Source organism: Sceloporus occidentalis, unplaced genomic scaffold (assembly GCF_023333645.1).
Source record: "Sceloporus occidentalis isolate IW3139 unplaced genomic scaffold, rSceOcc1.0.p SCAF_5, whole genome shotgun sequence".
Classification (NCBI taxonomy): domain Eukaryota; kingdom Metazoa; phylum Chordata; class Lepidosauria; order Squamata; family Phrynosomatidae; genus Sceloporus; species Sceloporus occidentalis.
The window spans coordinates 159,473,916-159,500,566 of NW_028316985.1; the positions used below are offsets into that span (position 1 = coordinate 159,473,916).

Sequence of the window (26,651 nt, forward strand, 5' to 3'; positions counted from 1 at the left end):
ACTGGAGGGCAGCTTTGGTGCAGCTTCCGGATTCTTAGGATGCATGCATCATTTAAAAGGCATACCTCCAAAGAGACCCGAAGCAGCTTTATTTTGGCAGTCTGTAACAGGCCCATGTGTCTAGATTGCACAGGAGACACATGACATGGTTACACACCTGAACTCACTGGGTTTGGGAGACCACATGGTCTGGAGACTATATAAGCCCAGGGGTTTCAAAGGTGTGGTGTGGTTTTGTAGAAGGAGTTGGATTGGTATGATTTGGAGTTTTAGAGATCTGGTTTTGTATTATAGCACTGTTAATAAAGAGCACTTTGGGGACTTTGTTTCTCTGGTGGTTTATCAGAAGAAGCTACAGCATCTGTTTGCTGTGTGTCCCCGGAGGTTCCTGCATTGCTGCAGTTCCTGGAAGACATCCAGTTGCTGTCATCCCAATTGGACTTTGGAACCACGCTTCGGCTTCTGGAAATTTGCCAGCTCTGCTCCAAGTGTCTGATTTAACCCCAGGACTCGTTTGAGTTGCTGACAGTGGTTGTTGGACCCCAGCAGTTGCGCTGACAGAATTGCCCACTTCTAGAGTTCTTTTCTTGACCTTTTAATTCACCTTAACTTCATTCATCATGAAAATTTAATGCTATGAGTCACATTTAAGCCAATTTTGAATATGAGAACCTTTGTGGGGGGAAAGTTACAAGTTTCAAGATACCAAAATGAAATTTGAAAATAAGGTTTTGTACCAACCTTTCCTTTATTAATACTAGATATTTTCTGGTTTTCAAGGATACTAGAAAGCTTTCTTTGTAATTTTTTGTTTCATTTGCTAATGTATTAGCTAGTTTATCTTTGCAAATCTTGTTCATTGCAGTATTGTATCTGATTATTTTCTTAACAAGATTCAATACAAATATGTTTAAATGCATTACTGAATTTATGAAATTCAAAATAGTATCCTGGCAAAGAGATCTGCTTTATCATAATGAAATTATCTTTCATGTATAGCTGTTGATTCAGAACATTGTACATGCAAGAGTCTTACATTTATTTCTGTGAGAGTGGGAAGCCCTAATGTACTTCTATTTTTAGCAGTGCTGATCTACTTGAAAAGCTCTTTCTAAAACCTTATATTAAGGACCAAACCATATTTAGTTCCAATTTTGGTTTCATGGTGACTGGTGCCATTTACAAAATCTGAAAATAGCAACTTCGAATGTAATCTGGAGATTCAGGTAACAAAACTACTGCGCGTCCCCAATTTATTATCCAAATCCACAGTAGTGTCATTGAACCTGCTGTAAATATTCACTTCTAAACATTCATTGTGCTTTTTTGTACTCTTGCATTCCTTATTTCATATATCTCCATCCTTTCTGGGATGTTTCTTTTAAAAAAAATCCAAAGTGTCTTAAAAATTACATATTCTGTTTTGATGTTCTCTTGTGAGCAAAATGTATTGCCGTCTAAGGCATACAAGTACCTGAAAATATTACAGCCTAAATCCAGTTGTTAATCCCAACTAGAATAAACTCAATGAGATCTTGGTAAATTAATCCTTATGCAAACCCATTGATTCAGTGGATATACTCTAGTTGGGAGTAATAAACCTATGCAGTAATATAATTTTGCTGAAAGACTTTTACATCCTGGCACTGACACACATCAAATAAATGGCATTCAGGAAGGAACAAATTCTTATATGATTTTGAACCATTGCTATCACTGCACTGTTTTGTGGATGGTCTCAATTGTTAACATTGCTTCTCATCAAGTTCTGCCTCAATCCAGACTTTTGCAGGATGTGGTCAGCTCATATCAGAGCAACAGCTTACTGGACATTATATGGGAAGGACAGCTTATAGAAGGATTGCCTTCTATAAGGTGGGAATAGTTCATCTAGTTTATATCCAATTGGTATATTCAAGTGTATGCATATAATCATTCATCTGTGTTGGGTTATATCGCAACTTACAGAAGGGCAATGTTACCACTGCATAAAATTGATGAAGGAGATGGGTCTCATTTTTAGCCAAAACTTATTTCTCTGGTATATGGGGTTCTGATGAACTTGCATACAAAGATGCAAGTGCACCCCCAATTGCCAGCAGCATTGCACTTACACTGCTGGACTAGCTATTGGGTCTTGTGTCAAGGATCTTACATTGCAGGCGGATATAGCAAAGCACAGGTTGTCAAGAAAGCATAGTGGTTATCTTGCTTGTTCAAGGTGAAGGCCTGCTGTTGTTGCTTTCCCCCTGATCAAGCAATTTCCACTTCATTCAAAAATACATTCTTAATGCCTTCAAGGTAAAAGGTTTTGTCATTTAATCGGAAGTGAATTTTGTAAATGAAAATATGTGCATGTCTGTTTGATAGGACTTGACTGAGCATTTGACAGACTAATTACTTATTTCGTAGTTCAGATCAGTTGCCTAGGTATCTGAAATTAGGCCCAGACTTAAGCTGATAGCTTGATCTTGAAAAATGGAAAAGAGCAGTACTATAAATTCTCTTTCTGTACAGCAGCTGTTCTGTTTACAAAAGCTACTATTTACTGCTGATGGCTTCCTAATATGAAGCAAACTGTATTGAGTTCCCTATTCATTCCTTTCTTGATAGAACAAAGTGCCTTTGATGTATTCACAGTGAAGGTTCTGAAAGATAATATGTCTTTGTTTCTCCATCTCCTGAATGTTTTAGTTGTTAAGGTAGTAGTTAAACAGCTTATTCCATTTGCTACCAAGCATTTGTTGACAGTTGAAACATTTTATGTGCTGATTCCCACTTAATGGGTTCTGCAAAAACATATTTCTCCTAATTTATCTACCTGGTTACCCAGTATCACTGAAATTCTGTTGGCACTGAGGTTATGCTCTCTCTCTCTCTCTCTCTCTCTCTCTCTCTCTCTCTCTCTCTGTGTGTGTGTGTGTGTGTGTGTGTGTGTGTGTAAACACACACACACACACACACATATATATATATAGAGAGAGAGTATTTGAAAAAAATATTTTTGGTAATAGCATTCATGAGATATATTTAAAATACTACAAATGCTACAGCATATTTAGATGATGTCTGTGTTGCCAACTGTAAATATAACCCAAGGAAAATATGGTAAGTAGAGCATTAATAGATGGTGGTCTTCCTGTTTAAGGCAGTAAAGTAAACCATAACACAGCTCTTTTTTAAAAAAAAAAGAAAAGAAAAATTGATTGGTTACAAGACAATTTTTGAGAAAGTGGGGATTAGATAAAAGAGCAGAATCAAGAGAGAAAGAAAACATTATTCTTTTCTTTTAACAGTGCGACTTCATGACAGCATATCAGAAGAAGGATTTCATTACTTAGTCTTTGATTTGTAAGTATATTTGATATATATTTACCATGCCAATCCTGTTTCTATAAGATTATATGGTCAGGGTAAGGAAGCTGTTGTGCTTTCATATTTGAAAAATGAGAAGGAGGTATATCAGAACAATGAATGAATAAAGTCGGATGTATGTTAACATGTTGGTCCCCACTGTAGCTGATGTTTTGACTCCCTTTGCAACCTGGGATAGTTTGCCCAGCCATAATTTCACTGTGTGGCTTTGAGCAAGGCCCCTTTTATCAGCTTCATTTGGTTATAAATGAAATGGAAATATTACTGATCTTTGTGAATGAAGGAGAGTAAAGCATGCTGCAATTTAAAAAAAAAGTCTTGGGACACCAAATTATACACTGTAGACAATAGCTGTTTCACAACAGCTATACTAAGAAGTCAATTCTATCAGTTGAACAGTGAAAATTAAATCATTGGGCAATGGTTCCCAAACATTGGGTGAGACCCCCAGAGGAGGCATGAGACTTGCTCAAGGGGTGTGAGAGAGACATGGAGGCCCCAATCCTCCCTCCTCTTCCTCTTTCCAAACTCTGTGTAAAATTTACACGTATGTTTCCTGTATATACACATGCACAAACACAGCCATACCTCCCCACTTATTCTGACACACACTTTACTACCCCTAGAAACACAACAGTTTTGCCGCAGTCCAGATTTCCTTGGCTCTTCACTCTGGCCTCTCTATAACCCCTGCTCTTCATCTTGTCATTTCAACTTCTCTGGTCTGTCCTCTTCAACTGTTGTACAGCTATTCTATCATAGCCACATGACTCCCATCACCAAGCCCCATCTCATTAACCTCCTTGCTATTTTTTCTGTGGGTACTCTCTGCTGGCTGAAGGAGACTTTACTGACTCTCTTGCTTTGGTGTTGCTGTGGTTGTTCTACTACTGAAACTCAAGCATTTCAACTTTTTTTGTAGTTTCTAAATTTCAAAATTATTATTATAGTTTATTTCTATAGTGCTGTAAATGTACACAGCGCTGTACATACAGATAATCAAATCAATAAAAATATAAAACCTACCAATGGTGTACAATCTACAAAATACATATAAGCAGTAGGTAGTGATATAAAATAGAATTAGTTAAAAACAGCCAACAATTAAAACATCGACATCCACTATCTAATTAAATATCAGATAAATATTCACACAGTGCCTGGGAATGCTTGCCTGAACAGAGTGGTCTTCAACTATATGTCTAAAGGGTTTAAGCTTCAGATTAGTAAAGAGATTTTGAAGGAAAGGTGGTATATAAATCCAGTAAATACAGTAAATAAACATTAAATAAATAAATATAAATTTATAGGAGCAAAATCAATCTGGTGGCTCTCTAGTAACAGGCACAAATGTATTCTTATATATAAACAGCAAAATGTCTGTGTTCCCCTGCCAACATGAACCTCCATTTGTCACTACCCTAACACATGAAGCAACCCTGTGATTTAATATATGGGAAATATTCTTAAGAACACAAACATGTATTTTTCATTTTAATTTTGCTGAACTGGAAACAATGCTTTATATAATTAACAGAGTCACTGGTGGTGAATTATTTGAGGACATTGTTGCAAGAGAATATTATAGTGAAGCAGATGCAAGGTAAGTGCTGAATTTAAAAGCTTTTAATTAGCATTTATTGTTACATTTTTGTTAAAAAAATTAAGTTTCATAGAATGCTTGCAACCAGAATGCAGTAGTGATTCTTAGATTTTAAATTTTCATCAGTACTAGTTAATCTTGAAAAGCAGTATTAGTTTCCATGAAAGGTTCTATTGCTTGCTTGTTTGCCAAGCCCATGTTCGCGCATTTAGTTATATAATTTTTAATAGAAATTTAACAAGTGATTACTTTAATGTGCTAGTAAATCCTTGAGTGTTGTACTATTGTGTGGATCCAAGCATCTTTCCATCATTTAGTTGTAGGGAATTTTTTCCCCAACATTTGAAATTATAATATTGTTGGAAAGACTTTTTTCTCCTGCACCTGCATCATCCTAGGACATCCATTTCCATCTGGAATGAGATGTGTGCTGTGGGAATGAGCAGTTTACACACATAAATGTCCATGCCCACATCATTTATAGAACTATAATAAAAATAGTTAAACATATTTTTAAAAAATGCTGGAGGTCAACATTTCAGTGTGGTGTCTCATCAGGGGCTCATGTATTTAAGCCTTTTGTTAGCGTGAACAAGTGGAAGGTTTTCATACCAACACTACATATTTGATAGGTTCTTCTGGCTATTTTGCAGTGAGCTTCAGAAAGGCTGTGGGTAACATCTTAGCCTGCTTTTAGTCGCAGTAAGTGGTGTCTGCCAAAGTCATGGATGCAAGCAAGCCCTAAGGAAACCAATACTGATGGATCACAATCCCCTAGCTAGTCTTCCTAGCCTGAATACTGGACACTCAACTAGAAATCTTCCCATAGGGATTCTCAAGCTGGATGAGGGAACATATTCAGAATTTTGGGATTTGGAGTAATTCAGCAAGAGGAATCATTCTCTTCTTCGTTCCATCCACTGGTGTCTAGAACAAAAGAAAGCAGCATCTATGGCCAGCCTCCTTGATAATCTAGATTTTCAGGTTGCTTTTCACCACCATTACCTGTCACCATTCCTCTCTCTCTCTCTCTCTCTCTCTCTCTCTATATATATATATATATATATATATATATATATTCCCATGGGCTTGTGAAGTCTTCACCCATTGACGAGGTGAGAGGAGGGGTCCCAACTATCGCTAGTAGACTGTTGCCACTTTCCTCTAAGCTTCCCCTCAGGAAGGAAGATATATTTTGTAGGGTGTATTTTCAGCTCTTGTGTCAGGAGACAGAATAAGCTACTGAAGTCTCTATGGGATTCCTTCTGTGTCCTGGTCAGGAGGTCTGGAATCTGGAGGTGTGCAAAGCAACAAACCAACTGTGTGGATGTATAAGCTTAGAAGAAGTTAGGCTTTATTTTGTATATGAAAGTTTACATCATGCTCTAAAAAATCATTCTGTAGGTATAATATAAATAACAAAGAGCTCCTATTTAGAGCATGAGCATAAGCAGAGGAAAAGAGTTATGTGCATGCAATTAAAGCGTCATTAGCTAAGCCATAGAAAAAGAGCTTAAACTCTAACATAGCTGAGTGAAACTAGCCCTGAGACTCTTCACAAACATGGGTAGCCTCCTAGTTGCTTGTGGCAGCTGCTTTCAACTTGTAAGTCTGTACCTATCACATATTTCTGGTGAACTGCTGGTTTAGAGCCCCTTTAATGAACCTAATTGCCTGATTCACTCTGGTGAATATGTCATCATCGCTAATAAGTCCATCCTCTTGACCTCCTTAGTTCGCTTGATACTGAGCCAGCCATGCAAGATGGTAATGATTGTTATTTTTGTGGTTGTTGTGCAGGAAGCCTATTCATCACAGGGCTTTTTCAAAACATTGATTTTGGTAATATGGAAAATTCTGGTCTATTCTCTGCATGAAGCGGCAAGGGGTGGGGTCACACTGTGATTTTTAACTTGTCATTAACATTAACAAGCTGCTTCCCACAGGTTGCTGGGTGGTGAAATATCTAGGATCAAAGTGTGAAATATCTAAATCCCTGACTCCTAAAAAAACAAACAAAAGAATGTTTTTTCATCTATATGATTCTCCCCACTGCAGGTGCATGTGATTTTGTTCTTTCCCATGAATAATTTAAGAATATGAGAGAGTTTTTAGTCTTATGACCCACTGTAATCAGTAGGACTTACCCATCAGAGGCCATTTAAGCCTCAATTATTTCATGTTATATTTAGTCAATAAATATATAAATGAATGAGGTGTGTTAGAATTTCCTTTGCACTTGAACCAGGGATGTTTAATTTCATCTTCAACAGTATCCTGGTTCTCCCTGTTTATTGCTGGGTTTAGCAAATGTTTTTAATTCAGTCCATTAAAAATCACATATAACGGAGTGGATCTTACTAGGAAGAGACAGAATTTTCACTAATCTTTCTTTCACTTTGGATACCCATATGCTACCTTTTTCACTGTTCCAGAGCCCACCTCTAGCCTCCTGGTTCAGGTTTTCAGGGATTCTGGGTTCTGTGAATGATAAATTTTTTACAGATTTTTTTCCCTATCAGAGTCTATTCAGGTGTCAGAAATATTTTCTTGTGCCTTTTTTGTTGTTGTTTTGTTTTGTTTGTACTTATCCCTTTCTGTTCCTCTTGTACAAATATTGACTTGGTGTATGTGTCTGCACAGATCAGAAACACCCTAATGAGATTTTAAAAAACACACTCCTAAGAATTTATATTCTTAGTGATTTTGGGGTTAATATGCATTGAATGGAGAATCTATATTAAAAATCCTTGGGTCGTTTAGGCCACCCATTGGCCATTGTATTAGGAGTATGAGTGTAGAATTGTGTTTATTGTCTATTCAATACACATAATTTCTAAGGTGTGTTGGGCAATGTACACATTGACCAAAGAATCTGCACAGATTTCAAAAGGAGAATATTCCTACTGATCAACTGTTTGATGGCCTTGTATTCCACATATTTTTAAACATTGTTCTGAGATACACATAGTGACTGACCAATATGCAAAACCCACTGTAAATTCATGTCTGGCTAATGCACACAGTAACCTTTCCCCCCCTTCTAATTCTCTGATCTCTATCCAGTTCATATTGACAACATTTTTATGGTTCACAAGGAATGAAAAAATAGCATCAAATAAAACACAAAGGACCATGTCTAGCAATGTCACATGTATGTGTTCAATGTCATTTATTTTTTGATAAATCTTAAAAATAATTTTCTGTATGCCTCTCTCTCTCTCTCTCTGTGAGTGTATGTATAGTATATATGTACATATACTCACGCTCACTTAGAGAGAAAGAAAGACTTGCCCTGTTCCCTTTCACTGTATAATTGAAATGTGTCCAAAAATGTGATTTAATTATTTTCTATTTCTTATAATTTTAAGTTATTTTTGTTTGAGTTTTGCATTTGGTGTGATGATGTGCCTTTAAAATGTTTTTCCCTTCCATTCTGCCCTTGTATCTTTGCAGTCATTGTATACAGCAGATTCTAGAAAGTGTTAATCATTGTCACCTAAATGGCATAGTTCACAGGGACCTCAAGGTCAGTATCTGGTGCCCATAGATTGGCTAAGAAGTTTCTCTTTCTCTCTTTTCTCTCTCTCCTCTGGCTTGAGATTTAAGGGTGGGTCAGCTGAGAAGTTCCTTTGGCTATCTCTTGTCACCTTTCATATGACAAATGGATAATGCATGATGCTGCTTTCCAGTTTGCAAGTGCCACGGTCTATCATACATTACAGCCAAAGTTGAAAAAAAGGTGTTGGGAAACAGTGACCTTCTATGATACAATGTGGTGTGGTGAATACCTTCCACACATTTTAGAAGGCATTTGACTTAACCATGCTCCTTGGCACCTGCAGTTCAACTTTGCCTGTGATATATGTTAGCCTGCAGGTTTAAACACCACTTCTGTTCAGAGACCATGGGTTATGGGAGCAGAACAACTGGCCTCACATTGCTCTGCTAGAGTAGGACGAACCCTCAGGCAAAAGTGAGCAAAGAATTGCTTGGCTAAATGAAACCATGAAGAGTGAATAATTTATCCCCAGTGCTATAATTGTACCTTCAGGGTAACTGGTGAGAAAGAGTCATCTCGATGAAAGAGGAAAAGAAAGGGTAAACAGTCCCAGATATTTAATACAAGCTTGAAAGCAGTTTTATTCGGTCTGATCAGCTAGTCTATGAAGCCTATGGAGCAGGACTTGTCTGCTAAAGTGGAACCCTTGCCCTTCTTTTCTCCTCTCTTCATACTACTGAACCAAATCAGGCAAAAGGAGAGGTTTTGAAAGTCTCTGAGGCAGTAGCTGCTCTAGCTGAGGAATGTGGCTACATTTCCAGAGGTTGTACATCACAATCTCAGTTGTTTGCTAGTTTTGCACTTTAACCCAGTCTCACTGAGGGGATACAGATAGTGAGTGTACAGCTTGGAACTAACACACGCCCCCTGGTGTTTGCATGCAGTCATTGCATTCAACAGATCCTGGAGGCTGTGCTACACTGTCATCAGATGGGCGTAGTCCATCGGGACTTGAAGGTGAGTAATGCTGTTGGGAAAGAGTACCACACGCCACAGTATCAGAGCACAGTTCAGCTGCATTTTTGCATGTGGCGGCAAAGAGACATCCATTTATTAATTCACACATTGCTCAGACAATTTGCAAAGGTCCACACAAAGAATCACGCTGCTACCCTTCCTTTGCAGATTCAAGAACTTTTTCCTTTTATTTTCCCCTTTGGTATAAACAGAGCTGAAATTATGCATAGGAATAAATTACTAAAAAGCTCTAAAGTTGTACTTGACTTCACCACTGTGTCCCACATCAGTCTGTTTCAAATTCAGTGATGCAAAGTTGTGAGGTGAGCATTGGAAAAAAGCATGATATGGTCAGGATAGGCATCAGTTCACATTTGAAATCTTCTTCCTCAGCTGTACGATTGATTTAGGCAGGATCATAGGATAGCAGAGTGAGCTTCCTATTTTATACAGGTGATTTGTTTATTTCAATTCTTCCCAAATTCACACACTATATCACAGGCAAAGAAGTTAGTCTCCTCTAACCCTGGAAGTGATTAGTATAGTGCAGAAAATATGGCCTCCTTAGAGTGTTTGTTTAGTACTGTTGATCTTGATATAGCTGGTCAATCATCACTCCCAAGCTGATGATATACTGTATTTATTTGACTAAGTAAGAGTCAAAATTATTTTTGAACGAGAGTCCACATCTTTTGCAGAGCCAGCATTGGATTCATTTCCCAGAGAAGACTGACAGGTGTCATGATAGCCATTTTTAAATAGCTGAAGGAATGCCATGCAGAAGGTGGAGTATTCCTGTTTTCTGCTGCTCCAGTGGCTAGAACATGAACCAATGAATTCAAATTACAAGAGGCTCCACATAAATGTTAGATAGATCTTTACTGTTAAGAACTGTTTGACAGTAGAATAGACTGACTTGGGGGGTTAGTATACTCTCCTTCTTTAGAGGTCTTTAAACAAAGGTTGGATGGGCATCTTTAAGAAGTGTTGTAATTGTGTGTTTTTGAATGGCAAGGAGTTAGACTAGGTGGTTCTTGCAACTCCTTCAAACTAAGATTGTAAGATTCCCATCCCCAGAGTCCAACAGTAATTATTTTATGAGAGAACTCTTTCTCTTTCTCTTTCTCCTCTTCCTCAAATGTGTGCATATAAATATATAGTTTTCAGTTTGTGTTTTTGTAATTTTCTCTAAGTTCTCATTCTTGAATGCCTGACATCGACATAAGTATGAATAAATAGGTGTCTCCAAAACACATCAGTGAAAAATGTATGTGTTACTGCATAATTTATGTAAAACATAAATAATATATCGAGACTCCTCTAGCGTATATGTTTACCTATCCAGGCAAACACTTCATGCATAGGAGGATGTTGTCACTAATCATCAAGAATGTATGCTATAGTACATCAGTTGAAAATGCTCTAACTCTCTGTGCTGTGTTTGACTCAAAATGAAGGAGAAAAGACACATGCAAATCTTTCTCATTAAGGAGAATAGGATCTAATCTGTCCATAACAGAATACTTTTAGGATTACATTTTCTGTCATTTGCCCTGCAAAATATCTGAGAAGCTCAGATTTACAGTTATTAGCTATGTGTATTTACTGTCCTTCAAAAGGAGCACAGAAGTTCCTGCTGTTTTTAACGCCTCTTGCCACTGCCAGGTTGACATATGCAATGAATGATTCATGCACCATTCGGCCTTGTGCCACACTTGTCTCAATCTGTCAGTATCATTGACAAAAAGAAAAGGAAACTATTTTGAATTATTTGTGCATTCTGTCTCAGCAATTATGTAACCAAAATTCCCCCATCAGTACAGAACTGAGAGGTGATTTCTTGGGTCCAAAACACACTGCAGAAATAATCCAATTGGAATTGTAGCTTATTGTGGCACCAGAACTCTCTGACAGAGAATGCTAAATGTCTCAGAAAATTGCTGTTCCCAGAATTTCCTAGCATTGAGTCAGGGCAGTTAAAATGGTCTCAAACTGGATTATTGGTTTTCATTACAAAGGCAAAAATACAACATTGGAGATCTTGTAGCACCTTTGAGACTTACTGAAAGAAAGAAATTGGCAACATGACCCTTCGTAGACCTCAGTCTACTTCCTCAGATGCATTTGGTGGATTGGAAGCCAGGCACAGATATATATGCCACTCTTTCAAGAGCTCATGGTAGCAACCATTACTCGCCTGCAAACAGCATCCAAACCACAAACAGGTACGCACCTACAGGACAACACATGACAAAGATGGTGACACAGGTACTTAGCCTTATCACAAACCAATTCTGCCCACATATTTATCCAGGAAATGTCATCATGAGACCTAATGGCATCACCTACAATATTAGGGGGGCCTTCACGTGCCCATCCTTCAATGTGATCTATGCCATACTGTGTCAGCAATGCCCTTCAGCACTCCACAGGTCAGTCCCTGCACAAGAGGATAAATGGACATAAATCAGGCATTAGCAATGGGAATACACAAAACCCGGTGGCAGAACATTTCAATATCCAGACCTCAGAACAGAGGTCACTGAACAAAAGAACTACAGAGGTAGATTGGAAAGAGAATTAGCAGAATTGGAATTCATTCACAAACTACAGTCCCTCAGCAAAGGATTGAACAAAGTCAATGGTTTCCTGACTCGCTACACACTTCAGTACTATCTGACCCCATCTTCATCTGTTCTTCTCACCACAGGCTAGTCCCATTGCAAAACTGGATCTGCCAGTTCATCTCCATGCACAAAGACCAGTTTCCTATGCCTTTGTGCACTAATGACTGTCATTAAAACTGGACCTGCAACTTCATTTCCATACACAAAGGATTTGTAATTTGAATTGACATCCTCACATACCAATTGCGCTATATATATGTGTGTCTGTCTGTCTGTCTGTCTGTCTGTGCTGGCTTCCACTCCACCAAATGCATATGAGGAAGTAGACAAGTCTACAAAAGCTCATGCTGCCAATTTATTTCTTTCAGATTGGCCTGTTACAGACTGCCAAAATAAAGCTGCTTCGGGTCTCTTTGCAGGTATGCTGTTTAAATGATGCATGGGTCCTAAGAATCCGGAAGCTGCACCAAAGCTGCACTCTAGTCCTTAGGACTGGAGCGTGGCTTTGGTGCGACCTCTGGGCTCTTAGGATGCATGCATCGTTTAAACAGCATACTTCCAAAGAGACCCGTAGCAGCTTCATTTTGGCAGTCTGTAACAGGCCTTAGTCTCCAAGATGCTACAAGATCTCTCCACATACTGATTCCACAGACTAACATGGGTAAATTTTTTAATTCTACCAACACTGGATATAAACACACACACACACGTTATTTATTTACCTATCCAGAATTTATTTTTAATTCCCTATACAAACACTGAAGTTTAATGTGGATTACACTTGAGTTAATGATACCAATAACAGAAACTTTATATTATACACGGAAAAGAGGAGTGCAACATATTATCTATAAAAGCCATCTCCTTTTTTTCTGTCAACCAGTAAAGATTCCCTGTTTGTTTATTTGCTTGTTCGTTTGTTTTAACACTGTAAGTCCTTCCAAGCAATTTAATCTTCACTTATCACCTAAAACTCTTCTAAAATTCCCTGGGAAAGAAATTTCGTAGGTGTGGAGCCAGTGGTGATGTACTTGATTAGTACATAATTGTATAGCAACCATGTGTCCTTTCAAGTTACTGTCCATCTGAAGGATTGCTAATTTTAGAAAGCATTGAATGAAATTCAAAACATATTGTGTGCAAAACTGAGATACATAAAATTTCTGAAGTCTTGTGGCTTCAAACCAATGAAAGTTAATACTGAGTGATGCTCATTAAAATGATGGTTTGAACAAATTTAATAATACTTAGGCTAGACTCACTGAAATCAGTGAAACTTAAGCTAAAACACAACAATGTTGTGTTGTTCAAATCCATCAGAATGAACACAAAATACTCATACTTAATTTGTTATATTTGTTTCTTTGAGAGTTGAGGCCAACTAACTTTATTTAGACTTGAACCAAGATCTTCATTCACATTGAAAAAGTCCCTGAAGCAGAGACAATAGCCTTTGTGACAAAATAATCATCCCTAGTTGAAATGATTTTAAAATTGCTCCTGCACTTTAATGCAAACTATAAATTTGATGCTCTCACCAAGAAATGCTGTATGACCATTTCCATGCTGTGATGAACAAGAGCAAAGTAAAATGGCTGTCTCCTTTCTGCCACATGCATGACTGCAGCTAATACACAACATTATGGCCCAGACTCTGATTTGCTCCTTTCCTGGATGAACTCTCCAAATTGTGCTCCCATATCTTCCTTCAGTTGTGCATATTTGCCTCAACTTCCTCAGATCTCTCGCATGACCACCATGTTAACATTTTCAGTTGTCCTGAAATGGCTGATGCATGTCCCTTTAAAGGTAGAGTCCAGCTGTCCCAACGTCAACTGAGCTTGTTATTAAACTGTGTGGCTGTTTTGTAACAATGTGTATTTACTTCCTTTTGATAATGAAGTTGGCTTTACTGTACTTTGGTACCAAAATTATTTGTTGACAGGTATTAAGTATGTCTAATGGAGTGGGAGGAAAACAAACCTACTTCTTTTAATAGTCATATGCTGTAAATAGAATAAGTTTACCTACTTGGTGTGTGCGTGTTTGTTTGTAACCTAACAGCCTACTGCATTGGGTTTTGAAGCTTAATAGCAAATTGGATCATTCAGTGCTTTAAGCAGTTTGCATAAGCAGTGCTTTCCAGGAATTAATCTTTGCCAACCTTTTTCTCTTCCTTTAATAAAGGACTCTTGCAGATTCATTTGTTAGATACAGAAGAAATATAGTGAATATTGTAGTAACCATGAGCTAGAACCCTGCTGGTGGGCCAAACTAATATTTGGATTTTTTGAAGTTCACAAGTTTAAGGCAAAGGAAGGGAGAAAAAAGCTAGCTCTGAACCACCTATTTCTCCAGTATCTTACTTGCTTCATGGCTGTTGTCCCATGACCCTTTTTCTCTTGTTAACATCACCTACATTGTCATAATGCAGAAACAGGACTCTAGCCATAATTGTGTTTGGTTTTTTTTTTTTAAAAAAAATAATTTTTGGCATATAAAAAACAGTTCCCCAGTATTTGCCTATCCTTGTGTGGATTGCTCTTCCCATTCACGCCTATAGGCAAGACCTGACAAGCCTTTTCTGAGAGTGCCCCGAAGGTGGAACAATGCTCCATACAGACCAATCTAGTTTCTGCCTTTAGATTCAATAGGAAACAACACAGTTTGACTCCATCTTCCCTTTCCTTCACCTTTTTGCCTTAAAAAGGATCTTTTCCTTACATTTGTCTATCCCAAACCTTGCCTATCCTGCTCACCTCTTCATGAGCACCAGGAGACTGTGGGTTGCAGGCATTCCTAGACTGGTTCAGAGCAAGAGGGAAGTCCCAGTCACTCCAGAGACTGGAGAAACATCCTGCACACTCTAGTAGTTAATAGCTGGTGTATATGTTGTCTCATGTATGTAATCAGGGAAGGGCAGTCGTAAAGATGGGAGTCCCAGCCTGGATCTCCTAGCTAAACTTGTTGTCCCATCCCCCCCGCCATTTCTCTCACCTTTCCCACCTTTTTGCTAAAAAAGAAAGAAAGAAAATGAAAATGAAAGACAGTGGTGGAGGAGAAAGAGGATAGTTTAATAGAATGGCAAATGGCCTAATACTCAGGACAGCTAAGTCCATCTAGGAGCATTAGAAGTTGAAACATTGATTGGCCTGTATGGAAGGCTGCTCCCCCTAATGGAAATGAAATGAAATTCTTTATTACGGTCAAAGACCAGCATCAATATAAAATATAACATAAAAATAAAATAATGCACATGAAAAGATTGCTTGGTATAAAAATCTGCCAACTAGAAATGTAAATAATTCATTTTCATTACATTTAAGATAGCTTCATTTAAAATAAAATAAAATAAATAAAATAAAAATAAATCTTTATGGGTTTCCACCCTTATGATACAAATAGTAAAGGTAGATTAGCAATATCAGATTTTAACCAGACATGCAATATTAGACATGACACAATATTATGTGTTTAACTTAGATCAGTTGTTCCCTGGCCCTTTCCCGAGAACCCTGGAGCCTTTTAATGTGTTTATTCCTGAATATTAATTTTTAAATTTTTTAGTCCATTTTAAAGTGCTAAATATTAGAAAACTGCCACCTCAACAAGAACTTTCTTCAGTGTTGTTTTTTTTAAAACTAGTTTTAGATGTCAGATGCCCTTGTTTGTTAGTGTTAAAAATTATCACTGTTATTACAAAGTGGTCAGTTCAAATTTCTGAGCCCTACCAACAGCTAACATTAAGTAAGCAGTGGACAAATACTCCCCCTAATGGACACTTTCAGAAAAGACATTTCTGCCCTTCAGAGTGAATGGGAGGAGCAACCCACATAAGGATAACTCTCCCTTCAGTGCTGGAAATGACTGTCTTACATGTAGGACAAATGGTACTTTTGGACTCATTCACTTTTCTCCCTCTTACAATGTCTGGTAATACAGTAGTCCCTTCCTTTACACGGGGGATCTGTTCCAGATTCCCCCCCCCCCCCCGTAAGGGAAATTCCGCATATGCGTGAGCCTCATTAAAACTAATGGGGCTTGTACCTATGGTGGTGCGGCGGCAGCACGCGCCAGAGGCACACACACCATTACTGTTTCAGTGCATGGCGCCACTCCTTCCAGCATGACTTTCAGCGTATGCTGAAAGCCACATATATCATGCCTGCGTATGACACAGGTGCACTGTAGTTGTGAACTTGTGCATGTGTCCACACCTTCAAGTCACTTGGCAACTTATGGCAAACCCATGAATTCAATAGGGGTTTCTTAGGCAAAGAATACTCAGTGTAATAGTTGGTGTATGATATAGCATCATGACACCACAATGTAGATCTATGTACCAAAACACACCACAGAAATAATCCAGTTTGACATCACTTTAACTGACCTGGCCCAGTGCTAGGGAATTCTAATAATTGTAGTTTTGTGAGATATTTAGCCTTCTCTATCAGAGAGCTCTGAGGCTACAACAAACTACAATTCCCTGGATTCCCTAGCACTGAGCCAGGGTAGTTAAAGCAGTGTCAGACTAGATTATTTCTGCAATGTGTTTTGAACCTATGATTCATCTAACCTAGTACTACCAGCCTTCATCTGATGAACAGGTTCTTCAGTATAAACTTTTCCAAAGGATTATGAAAGTACTCATACAGGCTCTGAATAGCTAATCAGAGCTTTGAAATGTTAACTTCTTGGAACTTGCAGAACTCTGCAACCAGCATCATCAAAGCTGATAGGCCTATCTAGGAAATTGTCAAAAACAAGTGTATCTTCCGCCCGCCATTATAGACAGTATGGATCATCCCAACTTGTTCAAAAGTCATTTTAAAAAATACTGATCTTGCATTTTCCCCTTCCTTCCTTTAAAAAGCCCGAGAATTTGCTTCTAGCTAGCAAGTCAAAAGGAGCTGCTGTAAAACTGGCAGATTTTGGATTGGCCATTGAAGTGCAAGGTGAACAACAGGCCTGGTTTGGTAAGAAAATAATATTTTCGTCCTTTATTTTTTCTGTGTACAGGTTGAGTCTTCCTTATCCAGAATTCTGAAATCGAAAATATTCCAAAAACCAAAACTTTTTTCATGGGTGGCTGAGATAGTGACACCTTTGCTTTCTGATGTACACAAACTTTGTTTGCTGCACAAAATTATTAAAATTTTTGTATACAATTACCTTGAGACTATAAGGTGCATATGAAACATAAGTTAATTTTGTGTTTAGAATTAGGTCCCATCTCCAGAATATCTCATTATGGATGTATATGCAAATACAGATATTCCAAAATCCTACACACACACACACACAAATTGAAATCCAAAATGCCTCTGGCCCCAAGCATTTTGAATAAGGGAGACTCAACCTGTATACTATTGTTACCTTATTTGCTTATACTATGCCATCTTGTTCACATGAAAATCAAATGAGGTGGAGCAGAACCTGTAGTATGTGAGCTATGGATGGTTCCTGGTTTTTCACACACACACACACACTCAGTCAAAATTCCAGCTGCATTTTTCTCAAATGTTACACACATGTAAACACATCTTGAGAAATTTTGAGCTTTACTTCCCTTTGAACTCAATATACCAGAAAGCAGTTGTGGCTCCAGCAAAGTTCCTCCTCAGGTGAACCTCCCTCACAAGACTCTTGGGAGGATAACAGTCAGGAGTGCCAACAGCAATCACTGTAAACTAAGCTCATATATCGAGAGTGCAGTGTTCTCCAACCCAGGTCACCAGGCAAACAAAATGTGATGTTGACACAGAGGGCAAACAAACAAACAAAAGCCTATTCAGTGCAGAATTTCCTAAATAAGTGAACATTGTCCTGGTTTTTCACAGCATTTCTTGGCTTATTCCTTCAGCAGGAGAGGGCAAAACTACTTCCTTATCACTTTGGGATTTTCAGTCACCTTGAACAATCCCTGTTAGCTGCTTAATAATCCTTTTCTGTGAGATGTAGTCCAATGTACAGTGCTCATTGACTTAAAAAATCACTAAGGATAAAAGCAAGCCAGGCTAGTTCAAGAGCCACTGCAGAATGCTAACAGTGGCTCCTATGAGGATAGGAGAGGACTATGGGAAACAGGGGTAGAAAGAATATTCAAAAATATTTTCAAACTGGTAAAATAACAAAACATGTTTGTTTGTTTGTTTGATTGTTTTTGAGCTTTAAGAACCTCTAATGGAAAGAATACGAGACTGATGAGAATCATTACAGTTTGGGACTCACTCTGCACAGCATTCACACATCTTTGTTTTGTGCAGAAGACAGCATTTTTTGTATAGAAAATAGTATTTCTATGCTGTTTCTTGTACAACAAGAAAATGCTGTTTCTTGTGCAAAAATGCTAAAATAGATGAAGTTATTATTTTTTGAAAATGATACAAAAGGATGATGATGATGATGAAGATGATGATGATGATGATGATGATGATGATGATGATGATGATAGGACAGTACAGCACTGGTCTTTCAGCAGTCAGTTAGATTCATAAAAGGCACTTGAATGAAAATGTCTTTGCTTACCAATATTAATACATGGGCAGATAATCATTAAGTGTTATATCCTGGTTTGTATCACAGCTTTGTTTCTGCATGATCTAGAGTTCCTCTCTACAGAGGGCAGGGAAAGCTGGGTGTGCAGGAAGGAAGTAGTGCCTTACAAATTCCTTATTCCTTATTCAGTTCAGGAGATGGTTCATCTTATTCTGTCTGTTAGATCTGAAGAAACCTAAGCAGTATTTTTTATTCCAAAAGGTGCCTAGTTACTAGTCAAAGTGAATGGAAGCTGCTGCTTTTTAGTGGGTTAGTCTCTGGGTTTCAATCTGAATTTTAAAAGAGATAATCCAGAGTGCTAAATTCTCTGTCCAAGATGTGTTAAACTGATAGATAGAACTTGTAAAGTTTGGAGTGAAACTCAAAGTGGATTCACTGCCCAGGTGACAACAGATCTTCCAGCCTCCAGTGAAGTGATACAGCTGCATCCTCACTCCAGAAATAATCCAGTTTGACAGCACTTTAATTATCATGGCTCAGTCTTAGGGAATCCTGGATTTATAGTTTTGTTATATATTTAGAATTCTCTGTCAGAGAGCTGTGCTGTCACAATAAACTATAAATCCAAGAATTCCATAGCATTGAATGATGCCAGTTAAAATGGCATCAACCAGGATTATTTCTGCACTGCAGATGTAGCCTTCAATAGGTTTCCAGTCTTTGGAAATAGGAGACTTATTTTTCCTCTTACAGACCTTTCCTATTTCTTCCTGCCCACTGCTTTGGGAATGGCCATTGGTGATCCACATAAGCTTTGTGTCCCTTCCTGAAAAATCTGCCTGGTCTGATGTTCAGTTTCTTACCTTGAATGTGTCCTGAATATAATCTGAAGGAGGTTACATCTCATTCTCTCACCAATTTGTTGAAGTCATTCAGACCTTCCTTCAGGGCACTGGTGAAAAAATGGCAGAGTAAGGAAGAAACACAAATTAGTTGTCATTTTGCCTCTGAAGCATTCAAACCCTACAGCATAAAACAAGATTAAGTGGAAATATCTCACATTTCCAAAAGGGACTGAACTGATGTGATCAGTGCCTGTTGAAATTCTTTGCGAGTCAGTTTGCTTCCTCACAGCCCAAGGCCTACAGTTGATTTATGGGAGCAAATGTCCCTATTGTAGAAACAGATAGTCAGAGATGGAAAAATTGTGAAAATCCAGTATACAGATAAGTATTTATAAGCATGCCTAATAATATGATGGGTATATCCATTAATTGTAAGAATACTTTCTTTCTAGGTTTTGCCGGTACACCAGGTTACCTGTCCCCTGAGGTGCTACGAAAAGACCCCTATGGAAAGCCAGTGGACATGTGGGCATGTGGTAAGGAAATTTTAATATGAGATGGATTTTGTCTTTCTTTTAAAATGCTTCCATAGAAGGGGTGAGTGAGATGGAGGAAACCAATGAAATAAACCTGTGCTAAATTTTATTCTCATGCTCAGAGGGTTTTTGGTTTGGTTTGGTATTTTTTCTGGCTCACTGTTTATTTACTATGGTGTCCTTGAGGATATTAGCAGCTTCATGATCTGTAGGGCATGCCAAAGCTGCACTGGTATTCACTCATACTGTCACAAACTAAAGAGAATAGGTAGGTGCCTTATACCAAGTTCCACTATAGACCAATGTATTGTCAACCTTTACTGGTAGCAGCTTTCACTAACAGCAGAGTTGTAGGCAAGATTTCTTGCCCTATCTAGAGATCCCTGGTGGTCTTTCCTCCAACTATTACCTAGACCTGATACTAGAATCATTGCATCATAGAGTTGGAAGGGACCTCAAGGGCCATTGTGCAACCCCCTGCCATGCACGAATACACAACCAAAGCACCCATGACAGTTGGTCATCCAGCCTATGTTTTAAAAACCTCCAAAGAAGGAGACTCCACCACACTCTGAGGCAGTGTATTCCACTGTCGAATAGCTCATACTATCAGGAAGTTCTTCCTAATGTTGAAGTGGAATCTCCTTTCCTGTAGTTTGGATCCATTGTTCCAGGTCCTGTTCTCTGGAGCAGCAGAAAATAAGCTTGTTCCATCCTCAATATGACACCCCTTCAAATATTTAAACAGGACTATCATATCACCTCTTAACCTTTCTTCTCTAGGCTAAACATACCAGCTCCCTAAGTCACTCTGGATTCAGATCTTTTTTATCTTCCGAAATCATATGAAATCAAAGGAGTACCTACACTGAAGAAATAATGCAGTTTGATACCAATTAAAGTGATTATGCTTCATCCTATGGAATCCTAGGATTTGTAGTTTTACAAGGTCTTTAGCCTGATCTTCCAAAGTGTGCTAGTACCTTGGCTGCATCCGCACTGCAGAAATAATCCAGTTTGACATTATTTGGTTGCCATGGCTTAGTGCTATGGAATTCATGTCACAATGCATTGTCAGTTACAAAAACATTTCTCATAGCCAGATTAGATGTTACTCTTTTGGTTGTGGTTGCAACTTTTGTTCAATAAAGATGGAGAGTCTTTGGAGTCACATATCTTATGCAGCTGTCTCAGGGGAAGCAAATGGATTTCTTTAAAAAGTTGAAAGATTGTTCTACACATATCTAGGAACACAGTATCATGACTGAGGCCCAAAGAAGATAGGCCAAATGACGCTGCTGCCAGCTGCATCAGGGGTGTGGTATTTAGACGATGCCTAAGAAGGCCCAAAGCTGTCAGCAAAAGGAGCAGATTTAATCTGCTCCTGCCAGCAGTGCATTTGGGACTATGGTGGCAGCCCGCTTCAGGAGGGGGCCATCTCTGGCTTGATTGGGGCTGGAATGGCCTCTGGCTGCTCCTTCATATCCGTCTGATTCACCCCTGAGTCTTTAGCAAGTGCATGCTATCATCACTTGACCATTTAAACAATAGCCACTCATGAGCACGTTATGGACAAGGAGAGGAATCATGTCTTCTGAACCCATCTCTGATGCCATGAGCTCACTCTCCCATTCTTACCTACTGAATATCGACATATTGATCATTATTTCAGTAGGAGGGAAGTCCACAAGCACAGAGACTTCGATATAATTGAGGTCCCCATTTATCTGGAAGTGTGGGGTGCACTTTGAGTTTCCCAGGGTGTTAACCCTTTTAAAGGGAAACAAAAATATCAAGTATGAAAGTTAAACCTGTTAGAGTTCAGCTTTCAGCAGCAGAGCAGCAAAAGTGTGGGTCAGACTATTTATTCTAAATCTCCCTTCCTAAAGAATAAAGACGTACTCCAAAAAACAAACATGCAGTTTGTAGTTTAAAAACAAATAATAATGACTTTAATAAAGAAATACATGATAAACTAAATCCTGTCCTAACTGGTGATGGTTTAGGTATAGAAATGAAATCTCACCATCTTTAATATAGTAGGAAGAGACTGTTAACCTCATTCAGAGGAGACTGTTATTCTGACTGAGACTAAGAGGAGACTATTTAGAATCTTGAGAGAGAGTCTGTTAAACAGCCTCCAAGAGTGAGTGACCAAAGTCACATGTTTAGATAGAATGAGACAGCTAGAGGGAAGTCCCTATCTCTCTAAGGAGGGAAAGGAGAATGCAATACATAAATTTTCCAATAGGAAATCTATATGATTCCAGCAGTATGCTTAAACATTTTCTCTTTGCACTCAAAATTTGGACATCCAAGGAATTCCAATGACACAGTGCCATTGTTTTGGTCACCATTGATTTGCTCACAAAATTGCAACATCTGTTGGAATTTTGAACAGACTGCCTTATAGAATTCTGAATGGAGCTTGTATTTTAGACTTCATAGAAAGCATTCTTAATATAATTGCTTTCGCTTTTTTAAAATCTACAAACTCATCCCCTTCCCCAGACAGTTGAAGGAAAACAGTTTCTGCAGGAAAAGTTCAAATGTTCGACCAAACCTGCTCTGCTATAAATTAAGTGGCCCACATTACTCCTCTTCCCTATGAAGTTTCTCATAGCTGTTATGAAAAGGGGAAGAAGAGGCACTTCTATTCAGGGCAAAGGCTGTGGAAAAGTATATTTAGTGGACTAAAACATACAGAAGCTACTGACCTAACCAAGTTTCTGGGAGTTTTAGTCCTAAAAAGTAACTTTTCCATCCTCTGATTCAGAAGTGTGTACTGTACTTCACTGGAGGAAACAGGCATTTTCATTGTCTCTATACACTAAACTGGAGTCTGCAAAAACATTGTAACAATTTTTCTTTAGTAGATTGGTTTTCCCATGTGATCTGTGTCAAATAATCACACAGGCCTGCAAAGTTTAGGGTCATAAAAACTTTATTAAACGTATATGCTGGTTTTATAGGAATTTGGCATTCTAAATCAAAACACAACCTCCATCACCAATAGTTTTGGGGTTTTTGTTGTTGTTGTTTTTTGCAAACTTCCCTTGAAGTTTTTATGTTGTCATATGTACCTAAATGAAATGATCCTGCATAGAATTATCATGCAAAGAATAAGAAAGGGATTAAAGTCTTCTAATAGGCTTTCAAAACACCAATATTTGCTGATACGAAACACAGGAAACTATTGAAAAACACTAAAAGAAATTACATTGGTACATCAGTGTCCACACTTAACTAAAGTTGAATAACAACTGAATTGATAAAAATATTGAATTTGTGAAAGAACAGTGCATGATACAATTTAATTGTGTTTTTTTCCCAAATTCATCACCTCAAAATACATTTTAAACAGCTACAATATTGAAAAATATTTTTTCATGGCAGACCTGTGTAATTATTTGAGTTATTTTGCCTAATTAATTTCATGGTATTATGGACATTTCCCAGGTGTTATTCTCTATATTCTCTTGGTGGGATACCCTCCCTTTTGGGATGAAGATCAACATAGACTTTACCAACAGATCAAGGCTGGCGCATATGATGTAAGTAATGTCTGCCTCGGTTTCTCTTGTTTTTCTGGTGGCAACTATATTGTGGTATTCGTAAGACAACTGTATAAATTATAAGACAATTAGATATCACTTAGTGATTCTAGCATTCCTCCCCTCATCCCAGCCTTCCTTACAAATCACTTTTACCACTGTACATTTTTTTTTTTTGTTAGAAACTATTACAGAACTGCCATTTAATCCTATGACTCTGTAGAGCAGGGTTCAAGTCCCCACCTGGAATTGAAATCCACTGGGTGACCTTGGGCAAGACACATGCTCTCAGCCTCAGGGGAAGGCATGGCAAACCCCCTCTGAAAAAACTTGCTAGGAAAACTGTATGTTACTGTAGATTCACCTGATGATTGCCATAAGCCGGAAATGACTAGAAGGCACACAACAACAACAAAATACTGCATAACTGATTATTTAGAAAACTAAATGACTCACTTATCACAGAGTAAATCAAAGTGTGATGACCTGTGGCTTCATTTTTTTAAAAAAAAACAAAAACCTACAGTATTTCATATCCTGTATGGCAATGCTTTATTATGAAAGTAAACCCACAGACACATTTTTAAACAAACAAACAAATAAATAAATAATGGATTACATAAACCAGCACTCTCAAGTTTCAAGGCCAGCTCTACTGTTAGCCAGAGTGAGTTGATCAGCCAGTGTGGAACAAACAATGACCATCTCCCAGCTGTTCGGGACTCTATGGCTCTCTTTTTCTACCAGACGACTGATCACCTGTCTTAAACCTCCTAACTAACCTGCTTCAGCTGTTGTGAAGGGACGTATTACTGAAGGAAGACAACATGGCACTGCAAAAACTTCTCAAAAATTTTCACTCCTTTTTAATGTGTGCCACCGCTGTCACCAATTATGTTATGGTGAGACTAATCTACTATCTAATGTGTTCCAAACCTAAAAGACTTTCCTCAATGTTGGTAGCAATTTTGTTTCTGAAATCACTTCAGACAGCTGCTTGTTGAAACAAAGTAAGAAATTTATTTACAAGTCAGGCTGAATACAATATCTCTTTTAGTGGATGGTGTTCACAGTGGATATGGTGTATAATACTTTATTAATTATACAGTTTAACATTTTTTTTAGCTTGTCTTTGTAATTGTTTCTTTATATATGTTCCTTTACAGACAATGTTCTCACAGAAACTTTATTAAAACTTTTGTATCTTATAACTCTTCTGGTTACCTGTGACTCCACTAGTCACCAAACACTATGTCTCCCACAGCACACAAAACAAAACAAACAGCTTCATTTATATACCACTTCATACTGAACTAATAGTGTCTAAGCAGTTTACAACTGTAGGCTAATTGCTCCCAACAATTTGGGTACTCATTTTAGCGACTTCAGAAGGATGCAAGCCTGAGTCAAGCTTGAGCCCTTTTGCTGGTATTGAACTCGCAACCTTGTGGTTTTGAATGAGTGGCTGCAGCACAGGTATTTAACCTCTGCACCACCAGGTCTCCTGCAACAATATAATTAAGGACACACTTCATCCCTTTCTTGGGTATTTAAAACCCTTTGTAACTGCTCCTCACAGCAGCCTAACCTAGCCTCAATGGCTCTTCACCCCTCAGGGCACATTAAACACCAACCCCTTTCAAACCTGCTCCTCCCTCTTATATACTCACTCCTGGGAGCAGCACCCACCTTTTCCTGGCTTCAGTCCCATTGGCTAGTGCCAAGGTTCTAATCTGCCTGTTGTCTTCACAAGCTGCCATTCCATTCAGGTTTTCTACATGGAGTAGAAAAATGTATTAGCCTAGTTTGCCTCAAGCAGAAAAATATATTAGCCCAGTCTTACTCATTTACATTCTCTCTCTTTTTTATTGCACTTGTCTCTACTGGGCACATTTGTACTGCTGTTTCCATTCTTTCTTGGTGCTGCTTTAAATTTCCTCACATAGCTCTTCAATTAAATTTGTTACAGATTCCCACAGCTGTGATCCTTCTTGGTTCACTTACAAGTTTGCGTATGTGTGTCTGGGACAGAGAATTGTGAAATGAGCCATGCAGATACTGGTACCGTCTACAGTACTTCCATCATTTTTTCCCTTGCATTTCAGAATCTTACAGCCTGGCAGCTGCAACAGCCAAAAGTCATTTCAAAATGATGGGAGTTTTTCTCCTGTCAAACTCATTCCAATGTGATGCCCGTAGTAATGTATTTTCAAATAGACAAATGCCTATTCTTCAGCATGATTATCCTTGCCATCTCAGAGGACTCCTTTATCCAGATTGCTTTTCATAAAGTAATAGCCTGCTCCCAGTAGCACAGGCAGTCTTGAAAACTTAACAGGTGTAGTGCTTGCCTTCATGATGAAGCATATGTGACTGTTTTCAGCAATCACCAAGCAAGCATATTTGGCATGTAGTGGTCCATTCAAGGAGTTTGTTTCCATTCTTTTTCTCCAGACTCTCTTTTCATTGGCTGCATTTGGATAGGTTTTCAAAAATCTAGATCTTTCTTTCTTTCTTTCTTTCTTTCTTTCTTTCTTTCTTTCTTTCCTCTCTCTCTCTCTCTCTGTATGTCATTGTCGTCATTGTCATCATCACCATCAGCAGCCACCCAACCATATTAATTTAGTTGTGGACCTATTTTCCAATATTTTTCAGGTTTTTATGGTGCTGAAAGTAGCTTACAAAAATCACCTTTGAAAAAAATTATATTAATTTATTAAAGGATTTTTCTATCATTCTCCCAGGGAGAAAAAACCCTATAAAACTATTTCCCAAATAAAATAATAGAACTATTTACAAGATTAAGTACAGCTCACTATATTGAAAATGCATTCACGGATAGCTCCAAATAGTAGTAAAGAGCAGCCATTGTTAAAACGACTGCCAAGGAATGAAGACTCCCAGGATTATCCATGCAGAGGACATTTTAGGAGACAGGTCTTTCGAGTGCACTTAAAGACAATAATTGAGAAAATACAGTCAGCCCTCCACATTCATGGGAGTTTGGGAAACAAGACCCCTGCAAACGTGGAAAACTGTAAATAACTCCCCACTACATGAGGAAGGCAGTTAAAAGGATAGGTGGGTGAGGGAA

General features: G+C 38.2%; 1 protein-coding gene across 24 annotated transcripts in view; it reads left to right on the forward strand.

Moving 5' to 3' along the window:
* CAMK2D (calcium/calmodulin dependent protein kinase II delta) overlaps positions 1 to 26,651 on the forward strand; it is a 172,340-nt gene that overhangs the window by 95,491 nt on the left and 50,198 nt on the right. For 14 of the 24 annotated variants that reach the window (XM_089525907.1, XM_089525915.1, XM_089525916.1 and 11 more), the window contains exons 4-9: positions 3,297 to 3,351; positions 4,913 to 4,978; positions 8,435 to 8,507; positions 16,998 to 17,100; positions 19,920 to 20,003; positions 23,463 to 23,557. In XM_089525907.1, the coding sequence (XP_089382033.1) occupies positions 3,297 to 3,351; positions 4,913 to 4,978; positions 8,435 to 8,507; positions 16,998 to 17,100; positions 19,920 to 20,003; positions 23,463 to 23,557 (476 nt within the window). Of the gene's footprint in view, positions 1 to 3,296; positions 3,352 to 4,912; positions 4,979 to 8,434; positions 8,508 to 9,424; positions 9,498 to 16,997; positions 17,101 to 19,919; positions 20,004 to 23,462; positions 23,558 to 26,651 lie in introns of all 24 variants that reach the window. The other 10 variants (XM_089525909.1, XM_089525917.1, XM_089525926.1 and 7 more) reach the window with 1 other exon arrangement.